Raw genomic sequence first — 15,877 nt, forward strand, 5'->3', positions numbered from 1 at the left:
TTATTATGTCAAATATCTGTGCAAATCTTTGTGCAGGGGGCAGAAGACTTCAAACTAATTAAGAAAAGTATTTCATATTTTTTTAAGGTATCAAAAATAATAGACGTTTGTATGCCATGTAATGCCAGTATATAGATTTAGAAAAGAACCAAAACATCACATGGAATAATACTGTTACCTCTCAGTGGTATGCTCCTGGTATGCCCCTTGCTGGTATACCCCTTGCTGGCAGAATCAACAGGACAGAGGTTTACAGCCTGACTTTGATTTGTATTGAAAACATGGGATATCTACTTATCCCACTGTCAAATTGATTCTTCAAATATAGGAGCTATTTAACTTTGCTGAAATGTGATAGGAGGGGAAACTGGTACTTGCCAGCAGTGCTCTCCAGCTTCCTTCCCCAGAACATCTGAGACAACAGGAAAAGGCAACAAGGAGATTTGAGGAAAATACTTAAAGGAATGAAGGAGTTATCCTCCAGGGAGGCGCCAAGGCTGGCTGCCCAGGTGAAGTGCCTCTACACCAACACACACAGCTTGGGAAACAAACAGGAGGAGTTGGAAGGCACTGTGCTGCTAGAAAACCGTGACGTGGTTGCAGTCACTGAAGCCTAGTGGGATTGTTCCCAAGACAGGAGTGTAGCTGTCAACACTTAGAAGTTGTTCAGAAGGAACTGGCATGGAAGGAGGGGAGGAAGCATTGCCCTCTACATCAGGGAAGGAATAGTGTGGAGAGTTGTCCCAGAAGAATGGCCACAAGCAAGTCGAAAGTCTATGCTTAAGTTAGAGACTGAGGCAACAAAGGAAATCTAGTTGGAGTCTGCTACAGGCTGCCTGATCATGCAGAGCCTGTTGATGATGCCTTCTTTTTCTAAATACAAGAGACATCACAATTGTAGGCTCTTATCCTGCTGGGGGGCTTCAACTATCCTGACATCTGCTGGAAAAGTAGCATGGCGAGCTGTTGGCAGTCCACCTGGATCGTGGCAGTCCCCACTATCGAGAAGCCGGGGGATGAAAGGATAGAGCACAGCCCTTCTGAAATGGACTTGGGGTACTGGTGGAATGGTAAGCTGGACTTGAGACAGCAATGTGCCCTCGTGACCCAGAAAGCCAGTTGGATCCTGAGCTGCAACAAAAGAAGCATGGTCAGCCCATCAAGGGAGGTGATCCTGCCCCTCTACTCTGTGGTGTTGAGACCTCACCTGGAGTACTGCATCCAGATGTGGAGTCCTCAGTGTAGAAGAGACATAGACCTGTTAGACCACATCCGGAGGAGGCCCACAAAAATGATCAAAGGTATGGAACTCCTTATGGGGACAGGCTAAGAGAGCTGCAGCTTTTCTGCCTGGAGAAGGCTCTGGGGAGAACTGAGAGCAGCCTTTCAGTAATTAAAGAGGGGCTATAAGAAGAAAGGGGACAGACTAGCAGGGTCTGTGCTGACAGGACAAGGCAAATGGTTTCAATGTAAAAGAGGGGAGATTTAAAGTGGATATAGGGAAGAAGCTTTTTTACAATAAGGGTGGTGAGGCACTGTAACAGGTTGCCTGGAGGTGGTGGATGCCTCGTTCTTAGAGAAGTTCAACATCAGGCGGGACCGGGTGCCATGCAGCCTGATCTAACTGTAGATGTTTCTGTTCATTACAGGGGAGTTGGCCTAGATGATCTCTAAGGGTCCCTTCCAACTTGACTGATTCTATCACTTATTGATTCTATGATTTTCAGCTGACTTTCTACTTTGGAGGCATGTGCATCTGTGTTTTACAGGCTGCAATTCTAAAAGTCTGCAAAACTTGTTAGATCCTTCCTATTGCTGCTTAGGCTACCATTGGATCCACTAAAACTGTCCAGTGCTACATTAGCTGCAGAGTTCAAAAACAAATGCTCTGACAGCTGTGCAGCCCCCTTTTATTTGGAAAGGAAGGAATCTTCTCTCACTTTGATCTTTAGCTGTCTTTGTGGCATTGGTAAGAATGATTGTCTTTATGTCACCTTAGCAGTTTCAGATAATAGTGAATTTAGCCATCTTTTTTCATTTGTATTTTAATGGAGGTAGACATAAAATTACTCTTAAAGCATCACCTCCATTATGCCTGAGAATTCAATTTTTATTCTAGTAGAAAAAACTGAAATGTAAGCACTTGTTTCAGGCTGCAGCAATGCTGCCTTCTACCGAGGTTTTATTTAATTAATTGATTCCAGTCAGTTTGAAGAAGTATGAGTAGTTCCCTTGTACCGTGTGGGTTGAGATCTCCCTGTAAATCACATCACTTTGCTAAGTACGCCTGCAAGGTTGAACACGTTCTTGAAGTGAAGCAGGCTGGTGGTGTCATGGTTTGAAGTTGTTTTATTGAAGGAGAGAGCAAAGGAAGGTATGAAAGAGGGGGGTTAAAATGCTTGATAATGTGATTAAGTTGTATTGAATTACAGCTTGTGGTGGCAAGTATTTGGTCACAGCCTCACATCAAAGTCCTGGAGAGATTTGCCTCCAAGGCAGTGTCTGTGTGTAACACCACTAGGAAAGCCTAGGTAGCACAGCATCTTGACATTTTATTAGGGTACTTCCAGCAGTGCTCCACTGAGGAAAGGCATGGTCTTCTCTTAGACCCTCTGCTGAGAGAGTCAAAGTTACAGAAAAATGTTTCCTAGAATCCTGATGATTTTAACTACTGCAGTTAAATCTTCATGCAGTTTTCAGTCTAAGTTGCAGGTTCACACAGGACTCAAATGCACTGAGTTGCTGTATGCAACACAGAAAAGACCTAGCTAAATAAGCCAGTTTTATTAACTAAATTTAAAAAGATGCCACTCAGATGTTTATTAATTTGCTATGGAAGTATTTTCAGCCTGTTTAAATATTCTAGTGTGCATGTAATGCAGAGATAGTAAGATACTTAACAGGGAGATTTTTTTTCTTAAAAAGAAAATGAAAAAGGAAGCAAATGAAACATCAAACCCTTCCAATCATTACTGATAACGGGAATCTACTTGTTCAGTTGTAGTAATCCTGTAATTGAGAGCCACAAGTATAGGAATTGTTTTTAAAAGAAAGCAAAAACATATTTAATTAATCTGCCTGAGAATGGGAGGTGTTATAGCATATTTAAAAAAAAATACTTCCAAAGTTTTTCAATAGAGGGACCCTCCACTGAAAAACAAATTAAAAAAAACCCAAAGCAACCACCACCCTTACTTTTGTATTAATGGTAGGTTTTGCAATTGAATACTAGCACCAAATGCCTGAATTGTGCTCTGCATATACTTATGAGCAGTGTCTTATTAAAACTGTTAATGCAAACCATGGTCAATACTGCTTTAACTATTATCGAGAGCTTTATTGGCTAAAATTTGAGAGACTTGTGTTGACACAACCACAGTAAGGGAGAACTGCTGTGTATGCTTGAAAGTGGAGCTAAGTCAGATTTTTATATTTTGCCCCTCTAAGCCTTGAGTGGTGTGGTTATTAAATATATGTAATAATAGTATATTGTAACAGTAAATTTATTCAAGTGAGAGCCCATTTATTGAGTAAATCATCTTTCAGTAGCCTGAACAAGCATTTATTATGTATCTGATAGATGACAATTTATAGTCCAACCATCGGGTGAACACAATACAATGCTATACTGACCAATTCAGAGCATCTTCATTCAGCTTGCATTTGGATAGCTCTGTGCGGGATGCTATTGAACTCTTGACTCTGCTCTCTCACTTCATTTTTTTTTTTTTCCCCTCCTCCCTCTTAAACCACCTGCAGGGGATCTCTGTCCTTCTCAGACAGAATGATTTTGATTTTGTTCTGTAGGTGGATCGTTAGCATGTCACGCAGCTCTGACAAGAAGCCTCGCTCAGTGTTACTGTGTTCACACAGAATAACACTTATGCCATTGGCAACTGCATCCAGAACGTCATGGTGGGACATCTCTCCTGCCATGTGGAGAAAGAAACATCACGTAAATTTCTTGCAGTTGAGGTGAATAATGTATTTGTGTAACGTGTTCAGAATCTCAGCTAGAAGCTGGGAAGAAGTCCATAAGGGAAAAAGCAATGCCGTCTGCTCAGTGTCAGAATACAGCATGCTCCTATTATGGTGTCCCTTGAAGGACATTCAGCTGATATCCCCAATGTACTTCTGAGACAAAACCACAGAAGTTCTGTGCTGTCTTTGAACAGTGGTGTATTTTGCTACCTAGGGCAGGAAATGGTGTGCAGAGAGTGGTTTTGGAAGTGTCATGCATCTGCTCAACTGGGTTGCTACGACGAAGGTCAGCAACTGAGGAAGCTGTGCAAAGAACTGTCTGAGGGTCAGCTCTGTAGTGCTATATATTAGAGGGGAGACCAGATGTGCCTTGCCAAAGAACTTGACTGAATTAAGCACACAATGCAAGGCATTCTTCACGTTGTGGAGCAGGCTGTGGAAAGTATCCTCTGCCCTGTCAGAAAGAGGATAATGGACTGTGTCCTTTTGGGCAGATACAGTGGCTGTTGTTACACATCTTCCTTGGAAAGATTCTGTAGACAACATTGTTTCTCACTTTCTATTTGAGAATTGTGTAGGGAACTGGGGAAACAACTTGTATCTTGTCAAAGAAGAAACACTGAAATTTGCAAGAGATTCTGCCATCAAACACTGATTTTGTGTTGGGGGGGAAAAAACAAAAAAGAATGTATAGTACTGTTTACTTCAAATAACCATCACTATGTGATACAGCCATCTGATCCATGTTACCTCTACGCTAATGTTATTTTTCTGTTATTCCAGTAATTGATTGTTTCTCAGTTCTAACAAGTAATTCTTCTTGCCAAATCTTTCAACAGCCAGACAACCCTCTCTTTTCTCTTTTCCTAGTGCCTATTTTTATAAAGATAACAAAACAAGTCTCTTACCTGTGAGATAGAGGTCAGCTTCCATTCCCTTCAGGACACTGCTCCCAGAACCAGCACACAGAGCAGCTTTCTTCACTGGAGAATCTGCAGGATACAAGGTGCCATAATTAACTACTTTTCCTCTGTTTAGCCCTCATGTCAGTTTAGTTATTGTAAAACAATATCAATACGTTAATTTTAGGGTCAGTGTAAATTTATTGGAGGAAAAGACACAAATGTCAGTTTGTAAGAGTCAAAGGCCCAGAGCATCTGTAATAATAAGCAAAATCTTCTGTGTACCAAAAAGATGGGTAGGAATTTTTCTACAAGGGGTGGGAGAGTTGGCAGAGAACTCCCAACACCATGGCTGGTTGTTGGCTACTGCAGATTAGTTCTTTTTAGTGAGGTGTTGTTACTTAGGTATTTGAACTGGAAGGAGCAGCTAATTGGCTGCTGCTCCTTCCAGGACTCTGAAGCTCCACTGTATTTGTTTTCCAAACTAACAATGCCACTAAGGCAGCATTTTCATTCTGAGATGTACTGTCTCCTAACTGCTTTCAGAAGGCTGATTTCAGTGCAAAGCTGAGTGCTCCTCCATTCCATTAAAAATATGTTTTTGCTATGACTGCTGATTCTAAGCTATTGCATACTGACAAAATTTAATTGTCCATATATATGTTATGTTCCTGACAAAGGGGTAGGGAGGAAGGCACATAATTTTCAAATTCAATTAAGATTTTACAGTATGTTGCCAAATAACTACTGTAGGTACAGGCAGAACCACATGCTGCAATCCCATATCGTAACAAGGAACTTCAAAATAGATTCAAGTGCAATTGATAGTGCTAAGAGGCTTGCAACAAGGTTTCTGTCCCATAAGATGCAAAGATTTCTCAACAAATTTCCTCAAGAATTCTAACAGCTGTGTTTCTTGGAAATTAAGATTCATAACTAGGCTGAAAGGATACTTGCTCCAAGTTGTAGTAGTGACCCACAGTTTGACACAGATGGCTTACCTTCTCTGTTGCTATTTTTCTCTCATAAAAACATTGATGGTTGTTTGTTCAGAAGGATACCACAAAGCATCTTTACAGTTTTAAGGTGCTGGTAAATGTAACAGTCAGTTGCAGAAGGGGTCATATAATGAGGCAGTACACACTTAAGTCTAATATAATGGGGGAAAATATCTTCAGTCATTGTGTGAATTATGAAAAGTGGTATTTCATATTCAGCTCATGCTGTGCCTGCTTCACAATGATGACCACCATAAAACATTTTCCAGTCAAAAATGACATTCCAGACAATGTTATTTCTGCATGATTTTATCACCAACATTCTGAAAGGCTGCCTCTTGTCTTTGACAGCCCTTCATACTGTTTGCAAGTAAACCTGTCCAAGGCAGCAGTATCTCACACACCTACACACACACACACACACACACTGCTTGAATTCCTGGAATACAAGCAGTGTGTGTTTTTTTCCCGTTCAGATGGGCAGTGTTACTGGCAGGTTTGATTACCAAGTGTCTTGCCTGCTCCCACGGCGAGGCGGACGTGGGGTAATTTTAGGTGGCTTTTGATGCGCTCAATTATGTCTGACAAGGAGGCTGGCTCACTCAGTGTGCAGAGACGTCCCATTCCAGTATGCGGAAGAAGAGGCTGAAGAGAAAAATTCAAATTACTGTGAGAAAGCTGACTCCAGAAGTTGACATTACTTTCCATAGTGTACAAAAATAAGTATATTGGGCATTAAGGAGAAACAATTCTCAACATTTTGGAAAAAATATGTATGTTACTGAATGTAACATACTAACTACACTGGCTGTTGGAACCAATTTTAGAATTAGTTCAGGCCATGTAGTTATTTCCATTGTTTTGGAAAATGGACATGGCTTTAAATGCCCACAGGCCATATTTCAGAGAACTGATAGGCAGCATAGGAAACCTGTAATGCCAGCAGTTGCTGGAAATTTTAGGGCATTCAGCTCACACAAACTATATTCACTGGAAGCAATATACAATTTTATTACCTTCTGTAATAAGAGAATCTCAGTCTTGCGATAAAGAAGGCTGTTCTGGGACAATAATGCCACCACTTCCAGCAGTGCCTTCTGAGAGCAGTTCAGACTGACTCGTGTTTGCTCCTCACAATCAACCCTGAGGAAAGATGTGTTTGGTACTTGCTAAAAGATAGATAAAATTTCAGCATCACATTCATAGAAAATAAAGGTGTTCTGTTGCAGAAGCCTGCTGCAGAGAAAAAGGGGAAAAAAACATGTAACAGTCTAGCTTAGTCTGCTCTCCTGGAGGAAACATACTTGGGAATTTAACTCAACTGTTCTTATTTTGTATTTACTGTTAACATTCTTCACCACTTTAATCCCTGTGATGCTACATGAAGTTGATAGTTACTATTTAGTATAACATGGATTGATCAGAAGGAGATAATTATCCTTTGAATTTATGGATCTGTTGCTGAAGAAAAATGGTAGCACTGCACAGAGGACTGAAGTGCTTACAAACGTTAAAACACAGTTCCAGCAACTTAATATTTTCTAGCAACAGAAAGAACACAACATTAGAGAGTGAAGCAGATACCTGACAGGGAGAGTGGTGAGACAGAAGATCTCTGGGATGTCTTTGATTTTGGACAGCACTGTCTCTAGATGCTCCACAGTGTCTGCACAGAACTCCACCCGGTGAGTACCCTCAGTCGGATGGCTTGGAGCAGTTGATGGGTGCAGTGGAACAGAAGTACAGGCACCTGAGAAAACAGAGCAAGGACTGGTTTTAGAAAGCTGAATGCTGTGGCTGATACTGATTTATGCACCAAAAGAGGTGCAGTTTTGGACAGATTTTGCACTTGAATCCATTTTCCCTGACTAGAACTCAGGCCTCTTGTCCTGTTAAGTGCAAATAAGTTGAATGATACGTATGATTTGTTACTCTTCATACCATTCGAGTTTTATCCTAACAATTGTACCAAAAAATCATTTCTGGTTTGTAAAGCAGGCTGGAAAAAGCACACCTGTTCTTGTTTATAAGTCACAGCAGAAGATAAGAGTCTAAAAGAATTTCAGATACTTTAAGTCATGTAGGAACAATGAGATTATCTATAAGTTTATGAATTACAGGCAGTGATTTAAACTCAGCAGCCTAACCTCTTTAACCAGGATAGACAGTAAATGCACTGCACCTGTTCTGTGTCCAATAGCATCCAGGCACCTGGAAATGTCCTCTGGTGTTCATAGCTGGTTTGTAGCACACCGAGGAAAGGAAAGCAGGGAGGCAAGGCTCCCGCCTGGGATAATTTGATGGATGTGCCAAATACCGCTGAGTAACTGCACCCGGTGTCGTTTTGTTTTGACCAGCCTCACCGAGTCCTTTGGACAGCCAGTTGTTGACTCCGTGCGGTACGGCATCGTACGCTGTGTGTGGTGAGTAGATCCCGATCCTGTGCTCCAGAGCACGGACCACCAGCCGCTCCTTCCAGGTCCTCCACGTAACCCGCTTGAGCGGAGCGAAGATGGGAGGGTGATAGGAGAGAATGAGGTCTGCGTTCTTCTGCACGGCCTCCTCCATCACCTGCTCGGTGAGGTCGTTGGTGAGAAGCAGGGTGCGCACGGCGTGGGGAGGGCTGGGTTCCACCAGCAGCCCCACGTTGTCCCAGCTCTCAGCCAGGGAGAGGGAAGCGAAGTCATTCAGAGCGGGAACGAGCTCGCTGAGGTTCATGATGGAGCGGGAGGGCGGGCGGCCCGCAGCGCGGATGAGACGGAAGGGCCGGCAGAGCAGCAGCATGCGGAACCTGCGGGGAGGGGAAGAGGGCGGGAGTCGGGCCGGCAAGCGTTCCGCCCGGAACTCCGCGCTGAGCGGAGCGTGGCGGGCGGAAGGCCCGGGGCCGCCAGGAGCAGCTCTCGGCTCTGGCCGAGGCGGGCTGCTCGGCGGGGCGGAGCTCCTCACGGCTCCGCCGCTTCCGCCGGGCCCAGAGGCGGCCTTTGTGCGGCGCCGAGCATGCGGAGCCCGTGCTAGGCTGGGGAGCGCCCGCGTGGTACCGGCGGAGCGCGGCTCAACACGCGGTTGCTTGCGGTCGCTGCCCGTGACGCTGTAGTGAAAAAGCGCGGAGTAGCACGGGCGCTTCGGAATCGAAAAGAACTGGCGGCTGGGGGAAGGGTGAGCCGAGCATTGTGTGTTTCGTTTGCAGGCGGTTGCTGTATATGCATCAACCTCAGCTTTTTGATGAGCAGGCATGGTAAGAACTATAGCACTTCTTACATCTGTGCTTTCGGAAATGTTCGCGTCTTGGAAAGCGAATGGCTGTTTCTCAGATGATGTGTTGTGCTCTGAGCTGTGTAGAATTTGCAGTGATAAGTGCAGGTTTCCGTTTCAGACTTCTGAAAGATAAGGTCGAAAAGAAAACGGGTCAACTTTCCGTTGTATCAGCCTGAAATACAGTCAGATTCTCAGTTCTAAGACAGCCGATTTCAAACCTTGTTTGGCTAATACCAGTTTGCTTCTTTTCCTACCAAAGCTTTGTTGGAGATGCAGGCACGGGGCCCTCTGAGTGTACACTCCACTGTATGCTTAGAGGCTTCTGAGTTCAGCAAGCTACAGCTAAAGACAGGAGTGTGTGTCTTAAAGTGTGTGTACTGTGTCTGCAGCATCTTCGTGGCCATTACAGATGCTTCTCCTGTGCAACAAAATCTTTTAAAAAAGTTACAGGTTAAGCAGACTCTATAATAAAAGCTAGTTACGTGGGTTGAAAAAAAAACTCAGAGCTGTTTTTTGATGAGTTTATTAAGTAGTTATGCAAATTATGACAGATATAATTTGTCCAGACAAAAAAAAAAATTGATTTTTCTGAAATCAGTTTGTCTCACTAGCCTGGCAAATGGAGGAAGCAGGAAAATCTATCAAAAGAATTTTTTTTTTTCTATTTGACAATAGATGAAAATACTGATGGTACAGCTACAACTCAGCTTGTATTTATATTAGAGCTATTGATGACGAATATAATGTTACTGAATAAATGGGTTATGTGGTGCCACTAATTAAATCTTCTGATTTGTATGAAGCAGTAAAAAAACCACATTAAAGTGATATTCTTTAACCTATGTTAGCATGTCTGGTATAGGTACTGATGGTGCCCTGGTGATGGTTGGTCAAAGAGAGGGATTTATAAAGTTAATAGAAGATGATGCAGTGGTCACTGGCAACTCAGTTTGGTGAAATATCACTGCATCATACATCAAGAAAATTCACGTGTGACAGCTTTAAAAATGGTGACGACATGCCAGTCGTCATCAAAGCCGTGGATTTCATAGAGTCCAATCGTTCTCAATTCTGGGAGTTCCTTAAAAGCGTTGATGCTGATTTATGGGGACATCGTTTACTTTTCTGAAGGAAGGTGGCTAAGTCAGAGCAAAATGCTAAGAAGACTTTATGATTTGAAATAAGTCCTTTATTGAATCAAAATGAAAATTTGTGTCAGATTTGAAGATGAAAAATAGCTCACACGTTTAGCATTTTTGGTGGATTTGACCATTCATTTAAATGAGTTAAATGTATGTCTTCAAGGTGAAAATCAACTTACCTGTGCTGTTTCAAACCAAAACAGCATTTGAAATTTAAACTTAAATTATGCTTGAGAAAAACAGGGTCAAATATCCCACTGGTTTTATGTTTTTGTTGCTATTTTTTTTAATAATAAAAATGTATTTATAAAAAGGTTCTCTTACTTATATACTTTAATATATTATATATATAAAATATTATATATTTTATATGCAACTCAAGACAATTTCTGTTTGCCGATGTGCCCAGGCGTGCCAAAAGATTGGAGACCCATGCCTTAGTGGCTGGGTAGGTGGCGTTTAAAATTTTGTGAAGATTGTTTATAAATTTTCAAGAGAAATGTGAAGTTTTGTAGAGTTACTTGTCTGTGGGGGCACGCTGTGTGTAGTGCCATTCAGAGTTAGCCTGATCACTCAATGCTCTAGTCTAATAATGCCCATCACTTCTTCCCCTGGTTGTAAACCAGTAGGGTATATGCACCTCCCAAAGTTGGTATTACCTTGATTCTTCAAATTTGCAGTGAAATGGCAGTGTAGGTCTAATTCACAGATGAACAATTTGTCTCTGAAGTGTAACAGCACAAATTGGAGCTTCTGCATTGTTATGGCAAACTTGGTTTGGCCTAAAAGTAACTGACAGCAATGTATTCTGGTAATTTCAGTGGAAATGTGGAAGGTTTGTGACAGTAGCTTGCCTGTGGCCAAATACTGACACAACGGTTGTGTGTAATGGGAACTTGTTCCTGTTCATGATAGGAGCAGGAAATAAATCTGATCTGCAGCTCCTAGCACTTCATTGCTGGCTTAATTATGTTTTGTGACTCTTTCTCAGGCTGTCACGCTGCACACTGATGTAGGAGACATTAAAATTGAACTGTTCTGTGAGCGAACGCCAAAAACATGTGAAGTAAGTTGAATAACAGGAGTGGGATTGTGTAGTATTGAAGCAAAGCAGTAATGGTGGAGACTATAGAATGGAAGAAGTGACTGTTCCAGCAAACATTTTCAAATAGTGGAATATTCCATTTTAAGTTGGCATGGAACCTGTTGGAGAGTGTATTCTTGTGTGCTGTGTCATAGAGCCTAAAGCTCTGCTGCCCATTTCTCACCAAGAAGTATTTACTTGAGAGTTGTTTCTCTCTAATTTCTCGTGCATTTCAAAGTGTCCTTTGCCCTTAGGATGAAATATGGGACGTGGCCTGGGATTCCCACGTTTGCCTTGGTTTGCTCACACTCAAACAGATGGGACTTCTTAAAAAGAATTAAGAATCACTCCAAGTTTGTCAGAGACCCCAAGTTTTCTTTTCTGCAGTAAAATTAAGCTTGCACTGAAATTGGCTACTTTTTAACTAAACAAAAATATGAGGCTTGAAGTTATTTATTACAAAACGCATTTTACAAAATAAAAATGTGAATGCAAGTGATGGTTATGGACATGCCTCAGTCCTCTTATTTGTTCAGGTGAGACAGCTTTGTGCAGTCAACCTTATTTAAATCCTTTTTGTCTGTGACAGTGTCAAAGGAGCAACTTAACCATAATTCTGTATGTCTGTTCTATTGCATTAGTCAGTGGGTTTCACCAAAGAGTGATTCTTCAACCCATCTTAACTTTATTCTTTGGGAAACCAAGGAAACAGGAGCTCTAAAGACAAACTGCAGTGTCTTAAAAATATAGCTTGTAAAAAAGACTTGTGGTTTTACAGCTGTTTCTCTTTTGGTGATAGATCATAAAACGATAAAATCTTTTCCATTGAAAGGGACCCTTAGAGGTCATCTATCCAGTGCCCCTGCCCAGTACTCCCAAGTCCATTTTGGCTGGGCTGGGCTCTGTCCTTTCATCCCCCACCTTGTGCTGATAAGCAGGGGTTGCCACAACCCAGGTGCAAGAGCTTGCACTTGGATTTGTTTTACCTCATGATGTCCACCTGTGCGCACTGCAGGGGAGTTAGAACAAGATGATCTTTAACCCTTCCAACCCAAGCTACTCTATGACTAGTGAAGCCCCATCAGACCTGTTTCTGACCTCATCTTATCTGTTGATGTTATGTGCAAATGACTTCACTGTTGCCTGATTTTCATATAACCTATAGATGTTTTTTATTGTGTTTGGTACTGTTTATAGCAGTGGCAAAAACCTAAAGCCAAGCAAAGGCAGAAGTGTTTTTTCTGGCCTTGCCATTTTAGTAAGGGGGAATGTTACTTCTATTTTATTGATGTGGTTTGTTTCATATCCTTAGAATTTCCTGGCTCTTTGTGCTAGTAACTACTACAACGGCTGTGTGTTTCACCGGAATATAAAGGGCTTCATGGTTCAGACAGGGGATCCATTAGGTAAATTCTTTTGTCGCAGTCTCTCTGTAGAAAAATATACATAAATATCAAAACATAAATAAAATATCAAGAAATACAAAGAAATTGTAAGCATCGGTAATAATTATAAAAACAAAATGTAAATAAAGTTAATTTAAAATATCTTCTATTGCTAATAGAGGTTTTAATGATGTGAGCTTACAGAGAAGCAGCCATTATCTGGTTCTAAATTATCTATTGCAGTAGTAGAGCATTCTGTAAATTTTAGTTTTCCTGCTCTTTCCATTGATTATGATGGCTCTGCTGATTCACCAGCAGTTGAACAGTAAAAGTTGCTGCTATGGTTTCTCTGTTTTCTGCCTGGAGAGCTACGGTGCCTCTAAAGCAATTGGGAAAATGAGCTAGGCAACATCAGCTGTTTGGGAGAGTGTCTAATTCAAATATGCGTCTGTTTGTACTGAGTTTAATTTGAGGATATATCAGTTTTTTTTGTTTTGCTTCTGGAAATGCAATTACACAGAATTATGGCTCTACTTGGTATTAAGACACAAGAACCTGGTTCCTGGCTCAAGCACATTAGGATGTATCTGGGGCCTTTATTGTAAAATTTTATAATGTTATATTATTGCTGCATTTTCCAATCTCAAAATCCAGTAATGTATTGTGATATTTCTTTGTCAGGCACTGGGAAAGGAGGAACCAGCATCTGGGGCAAGAAGTTTGAAGATGAATTCAGTGAATACCTAAAGGTATTTTTGTGCTCTCAATGTGCCGTTGTTTTCAGATTAATTTTCTTTACAGGTTGGCGTATGCTCCGTGTTGTGCTGGATTAAATACTCATTTTGTAATTGCAAAATGAAGTATAATCAAGGAAGAGTTATTAAAACAGAAATAGGCATCTTATTAATTGGTGTTAGTTTTGAGGGTTCTCATCAGGGAAAGCAGAAGTAGAAACAATTTGTAACATAGTGTTTTTAATGCATCAGAGGCAGAAAAAGTGTCTTTTAAGTAGAAGGAAGTAGATTTGAGGAGCTAATGAGTTGTGATACCATAATTATGTTGCCATGTTGTTGGTTGAAACCAACTAGATAAGTTTTTAATAGTAATGATGATGCTGAGGAAGAGTATCACTTGGATGCCCCATCCCTGGAGGTGCTCAAGGCCAGGTTAGATGGGCCATAAGCAGCCTGATCTGATGGGTGGCAGCCAGCCTACGGCACAGCGTGGTACTGGGTGAGCTTTTAAGTTCCATTCCAAGCCATTCTGTGGTCATGGTGGTCATGTCGCTGAACACATTGTACGTGTTGCAGTTCTGCTTTCATGGGAGATTGGTTATTCGAGTTTTTTTTCTGTCTTTCAGCACAGTGTCCGTGGGGTGGTTTCAATGGCAAACAATGGTCCAAATACCAATGGGTCGCAGTTCTTCATCACTTATGGCAAGCAACCACACCTGGATATGAAGTACACTGTTTTTGGGAAGTGAGTGACCCTCCTGTATGCCTCCTTGTCATAGTGTTTAATTGACATGTATATGTAGAAGTACATGCAATGCAAATTTAGATGCTTCAGATCTGAAGTTCTTCAAAATATAGGATGTGTATATTTGAAAGTGTGCTTTCCACTGTCACCAGGATCAGTCATTGCAAAATGCTGCTCCATTTGTCATGAGGGTAGGGAAATCAGTGGAAATTGGCATATTAAAAATTACGTTAAGAATAGAGCTGAGTTGGTGGTGGGTTTTTTCTTTCTTTAAGCTCATTGTTGCTGCTTGCTGCCTTGTACCATGCCCAAATGGGTGTAGCCTGGTCTACACAAACTCCAAAACAACTAGGCACACTGATTAGGGTTTGCTGAGAAGCAAGGGTCTGCTGTGGAACTGGAAATGTGAATGGTCATCATGTTTCTGCGTAGTTGGAACTGGCAATTCATGAGATGGGATTAAGATGCATTGTTAGTCTAAAATATTCTCATGTTAATAGAAGCTGCTAGTAATATACCATCCTTAAAGCACGTTTAGGTTTTGAGTCTTTCAAATACTGCTTTTTTGATCTCAAAATCAGGGTAACGTTTTTTCTTTTGTTTGTTTTTAAGTCTGTGAATCTTACTGAGCAAAAGTGGTTTTTTTGGGGGGGAAATGCTGTTCCCTTCCACTTGCATTGTTCATAGGCACCTGGGCACCGGTGTTTCTTTCATTGTTGAGTTTGTTTAGAGGTGTGATCAAAAGTTGGGTTTTTTTTTGACATCTTGTTAGAAATGAGTAGACACTCTGACAGGAACTTTGCCAGCCTATCTGTGCAGCGATGAATGTGGCAATGAACGCCATTGTGCCATTAGATTTATGCAATTATGGATGGTTCTTACTAATTTTGTCTTTGAGTGAGAAGTTAGTGATTATAATCACGGGTTTGGAAATTGATTTTCCAGCCATGGATTTCAATAATGCGCAGAGAAGTTCAGTATGGCCAGTACCTGGCTGTGTTGGCTGTGTTGTTGTGATGCAGTGTTTGGCTGCCTTATTTGTATCATTTACTTGTGGAGTCCTTGCACTACGACACTTAGCTAACTGTAAGGTGTTCTGAGATGCCTCTGTTGTGGAAGTTAAGTTGATTGATAGGAGATTCCGAGCGGCTCTGCTTTTCTTCCAGAGTGATTGATGGCTTGGAGACCTTGGATGAGCTGGAGAAGCTGCCTGTGAATGAGAAAACCTATCGACCTCTGAATGATGTTCGCATCAAAGATATCACCATTCATGCCAACCCTTTTGCTCTGTAGCCACCAAGTTGTGACACATTCTTTAGAGGCTGGTCAGACCAACTGCTGGATGGGGTGTTTGGTGTGCCATCAGACGGGGTTACGGAGCTGGGCTGTACCTTGGTGTGCTGAGCGCGGGGCTCTGGGAGCTGTGATGTTGTTTATGAATTGTCATAGGGGAGCCTTGGGTTCCTCAAGCCTGTGTTTCCAGGGTGTGCGTTGACTTTTATTGACTTGATTTTGATTTTCAAGTGTTGCCTACTTGTAAAATAAGACTTTCAAATACATATATATATATTTTTTTTTTTTTTTTTGCAATTCTCTCTTTTCTGTCATTTTTCATAGCAGTACGATGTTGAAGCAATGGCGTTTGCAGACT

General features: G+C 41.6%; 2 protein-coding genes and 1 long non-coding RNA gene across 4 annotated transcripts; 2 read left to right on the forward strand and 1 right to left on the reverse strand.

The window, feature by feature from the left end:
- The first annotated feature begins 41 nt into the window (after nucleotides 1-41).
- On the forward strand, nucleotides 42-7,706 carry LOC122181722. Its single transcript, XR_006179562.1, has 3 exons — nucleotides 42-1,301; nucleotides 4,852-4,987; nucleotides 7,427-7,706. It is a non-coding gene; the product is annotated as an uncharacterized LOC122181722 (long non-coding RNA).
- On the reverse strand, nucleotides 3,541-8,747 carry NIF3L1 (NGG1 interacting factor 3 like 1). The gene is made up of 6 exons (XM_042874384.1): nucleotides 8,245-8,747; nucleotides 7,466-7,631; nucleotides 6,898-7,024; nucleotides 6,388-6,526; nucleotides 4,890-4,973; nucleotides 3,541-3,929 (listed from the first exon to the last, which is right to left on the reverse strand). The coding sequence occupies exons 1-6, from the start codon at nucleotides 8,663-8,665 to the stop codon at nucleotides 3,745-3,747; spliced, it is 1,122 nt and encodes a 373-aa protein (XP_042730318.1). The 5' UTR covers nucleotides 8,666-8,747; the 3' UTR covers nucleotides 3,541-3,744.
- On the forward strand, nucleotides 8,261-15,796 carry PPIL3 (peptidylprolyl isomerase like 3). Of its 2 annotated transcripts, XM_042874386.1 has the most exons (7): nucleotides 8,261-8,304; nucleotides 9,069-9,116; nucleotides 11,270-11,344; nucleotides 12,675-12,768; nucleotides 13,429-13,496; nucleotides 14,108-14,226; nucleotides 15,393-15,796. In XM_042874386.1, the coding sequence occupies exons 2-7, from the start codon at nucleotides 9,114-9,116 to the stop codon at nucleotides 15,517-15,519; spliced, it is 486 nt and encodes a 161-aa protein (XP_042730320.1). In that variant the 5' UTR covers nucleotides 8,261-8,304; nucleotides 9,069-9,113; the 3' UTR covers nucleotides 15,520-15,796. The 2 variants fall into 2 exon arrangements, with proteins under 2 accessions (XP_042730320.1, XP_042730319.1); XM_042874385.1 differs by lacking the exon at nucleotides 8,261-8,304 and having other exon boundaries at nucleotides 8,858-9,116.
- The last annotated feature ends 81 nt before the right edge of the window (nucleotides 15,797-15,877 follow it).

Source organism: Lagopus leucura, unplaced genomic scaffold (assembly GCF_019238085.1).
Source record: "Lagopus leucura isolate 7727_CA_CO unplaced genomic scaffold, USGS_WTPT01 Super-Scaffold_100012, whole genome shotgun sequence".
Lineage (NCBI taxonomy): Eukaryota > Metazoa > Chordata > Aves > Galliformes > Phasianidae > Lagopus > Lagopus leucura.

Excerpts from the sequence above, each read along its gene's own strand:
- NIF3L1 (XM_042874384.1), bottom strand. The coding sequence starts at position 8,665 with ATGCTGCTGCTCTGCCGGCCCTTCCGTCTCATCCGCGCTGCGGGCCGC. Across the intron at positions 6,527-6,897 it reads AGATTCTCTTATTACAGAAG|CCTCTTCTTCCGCATACTGG; the intron begins GTAATAAAATTG and ends TTTTCTCTTCAG. Across the intron at positions 3,930-4,889 it reads AGCTGACCTCTATCTCACAG|GAGAGATGTCCCACCATGAC; the intron begins GTAAGAGACTTG and ends TCCACATGGCAG.
- PPIL3 (XM_042874386.1), top strand. Across the intron at positions 13,497-14,107 it reads AATTCAGTGAATACCTAAAG|CACAGTGTCCGTGGGGTGGT; the intron begins GTATTTTTGTGC and ends TCTGTCTTTCAG. Across the intron at positions 14,227-15,392 it reads AAGTACACTGTTTTTGGGAA|AGTGATTGATGGCTTGGAGA; the intron begins GTGAGTGACCCT and ends CTTTTCTTCCAG.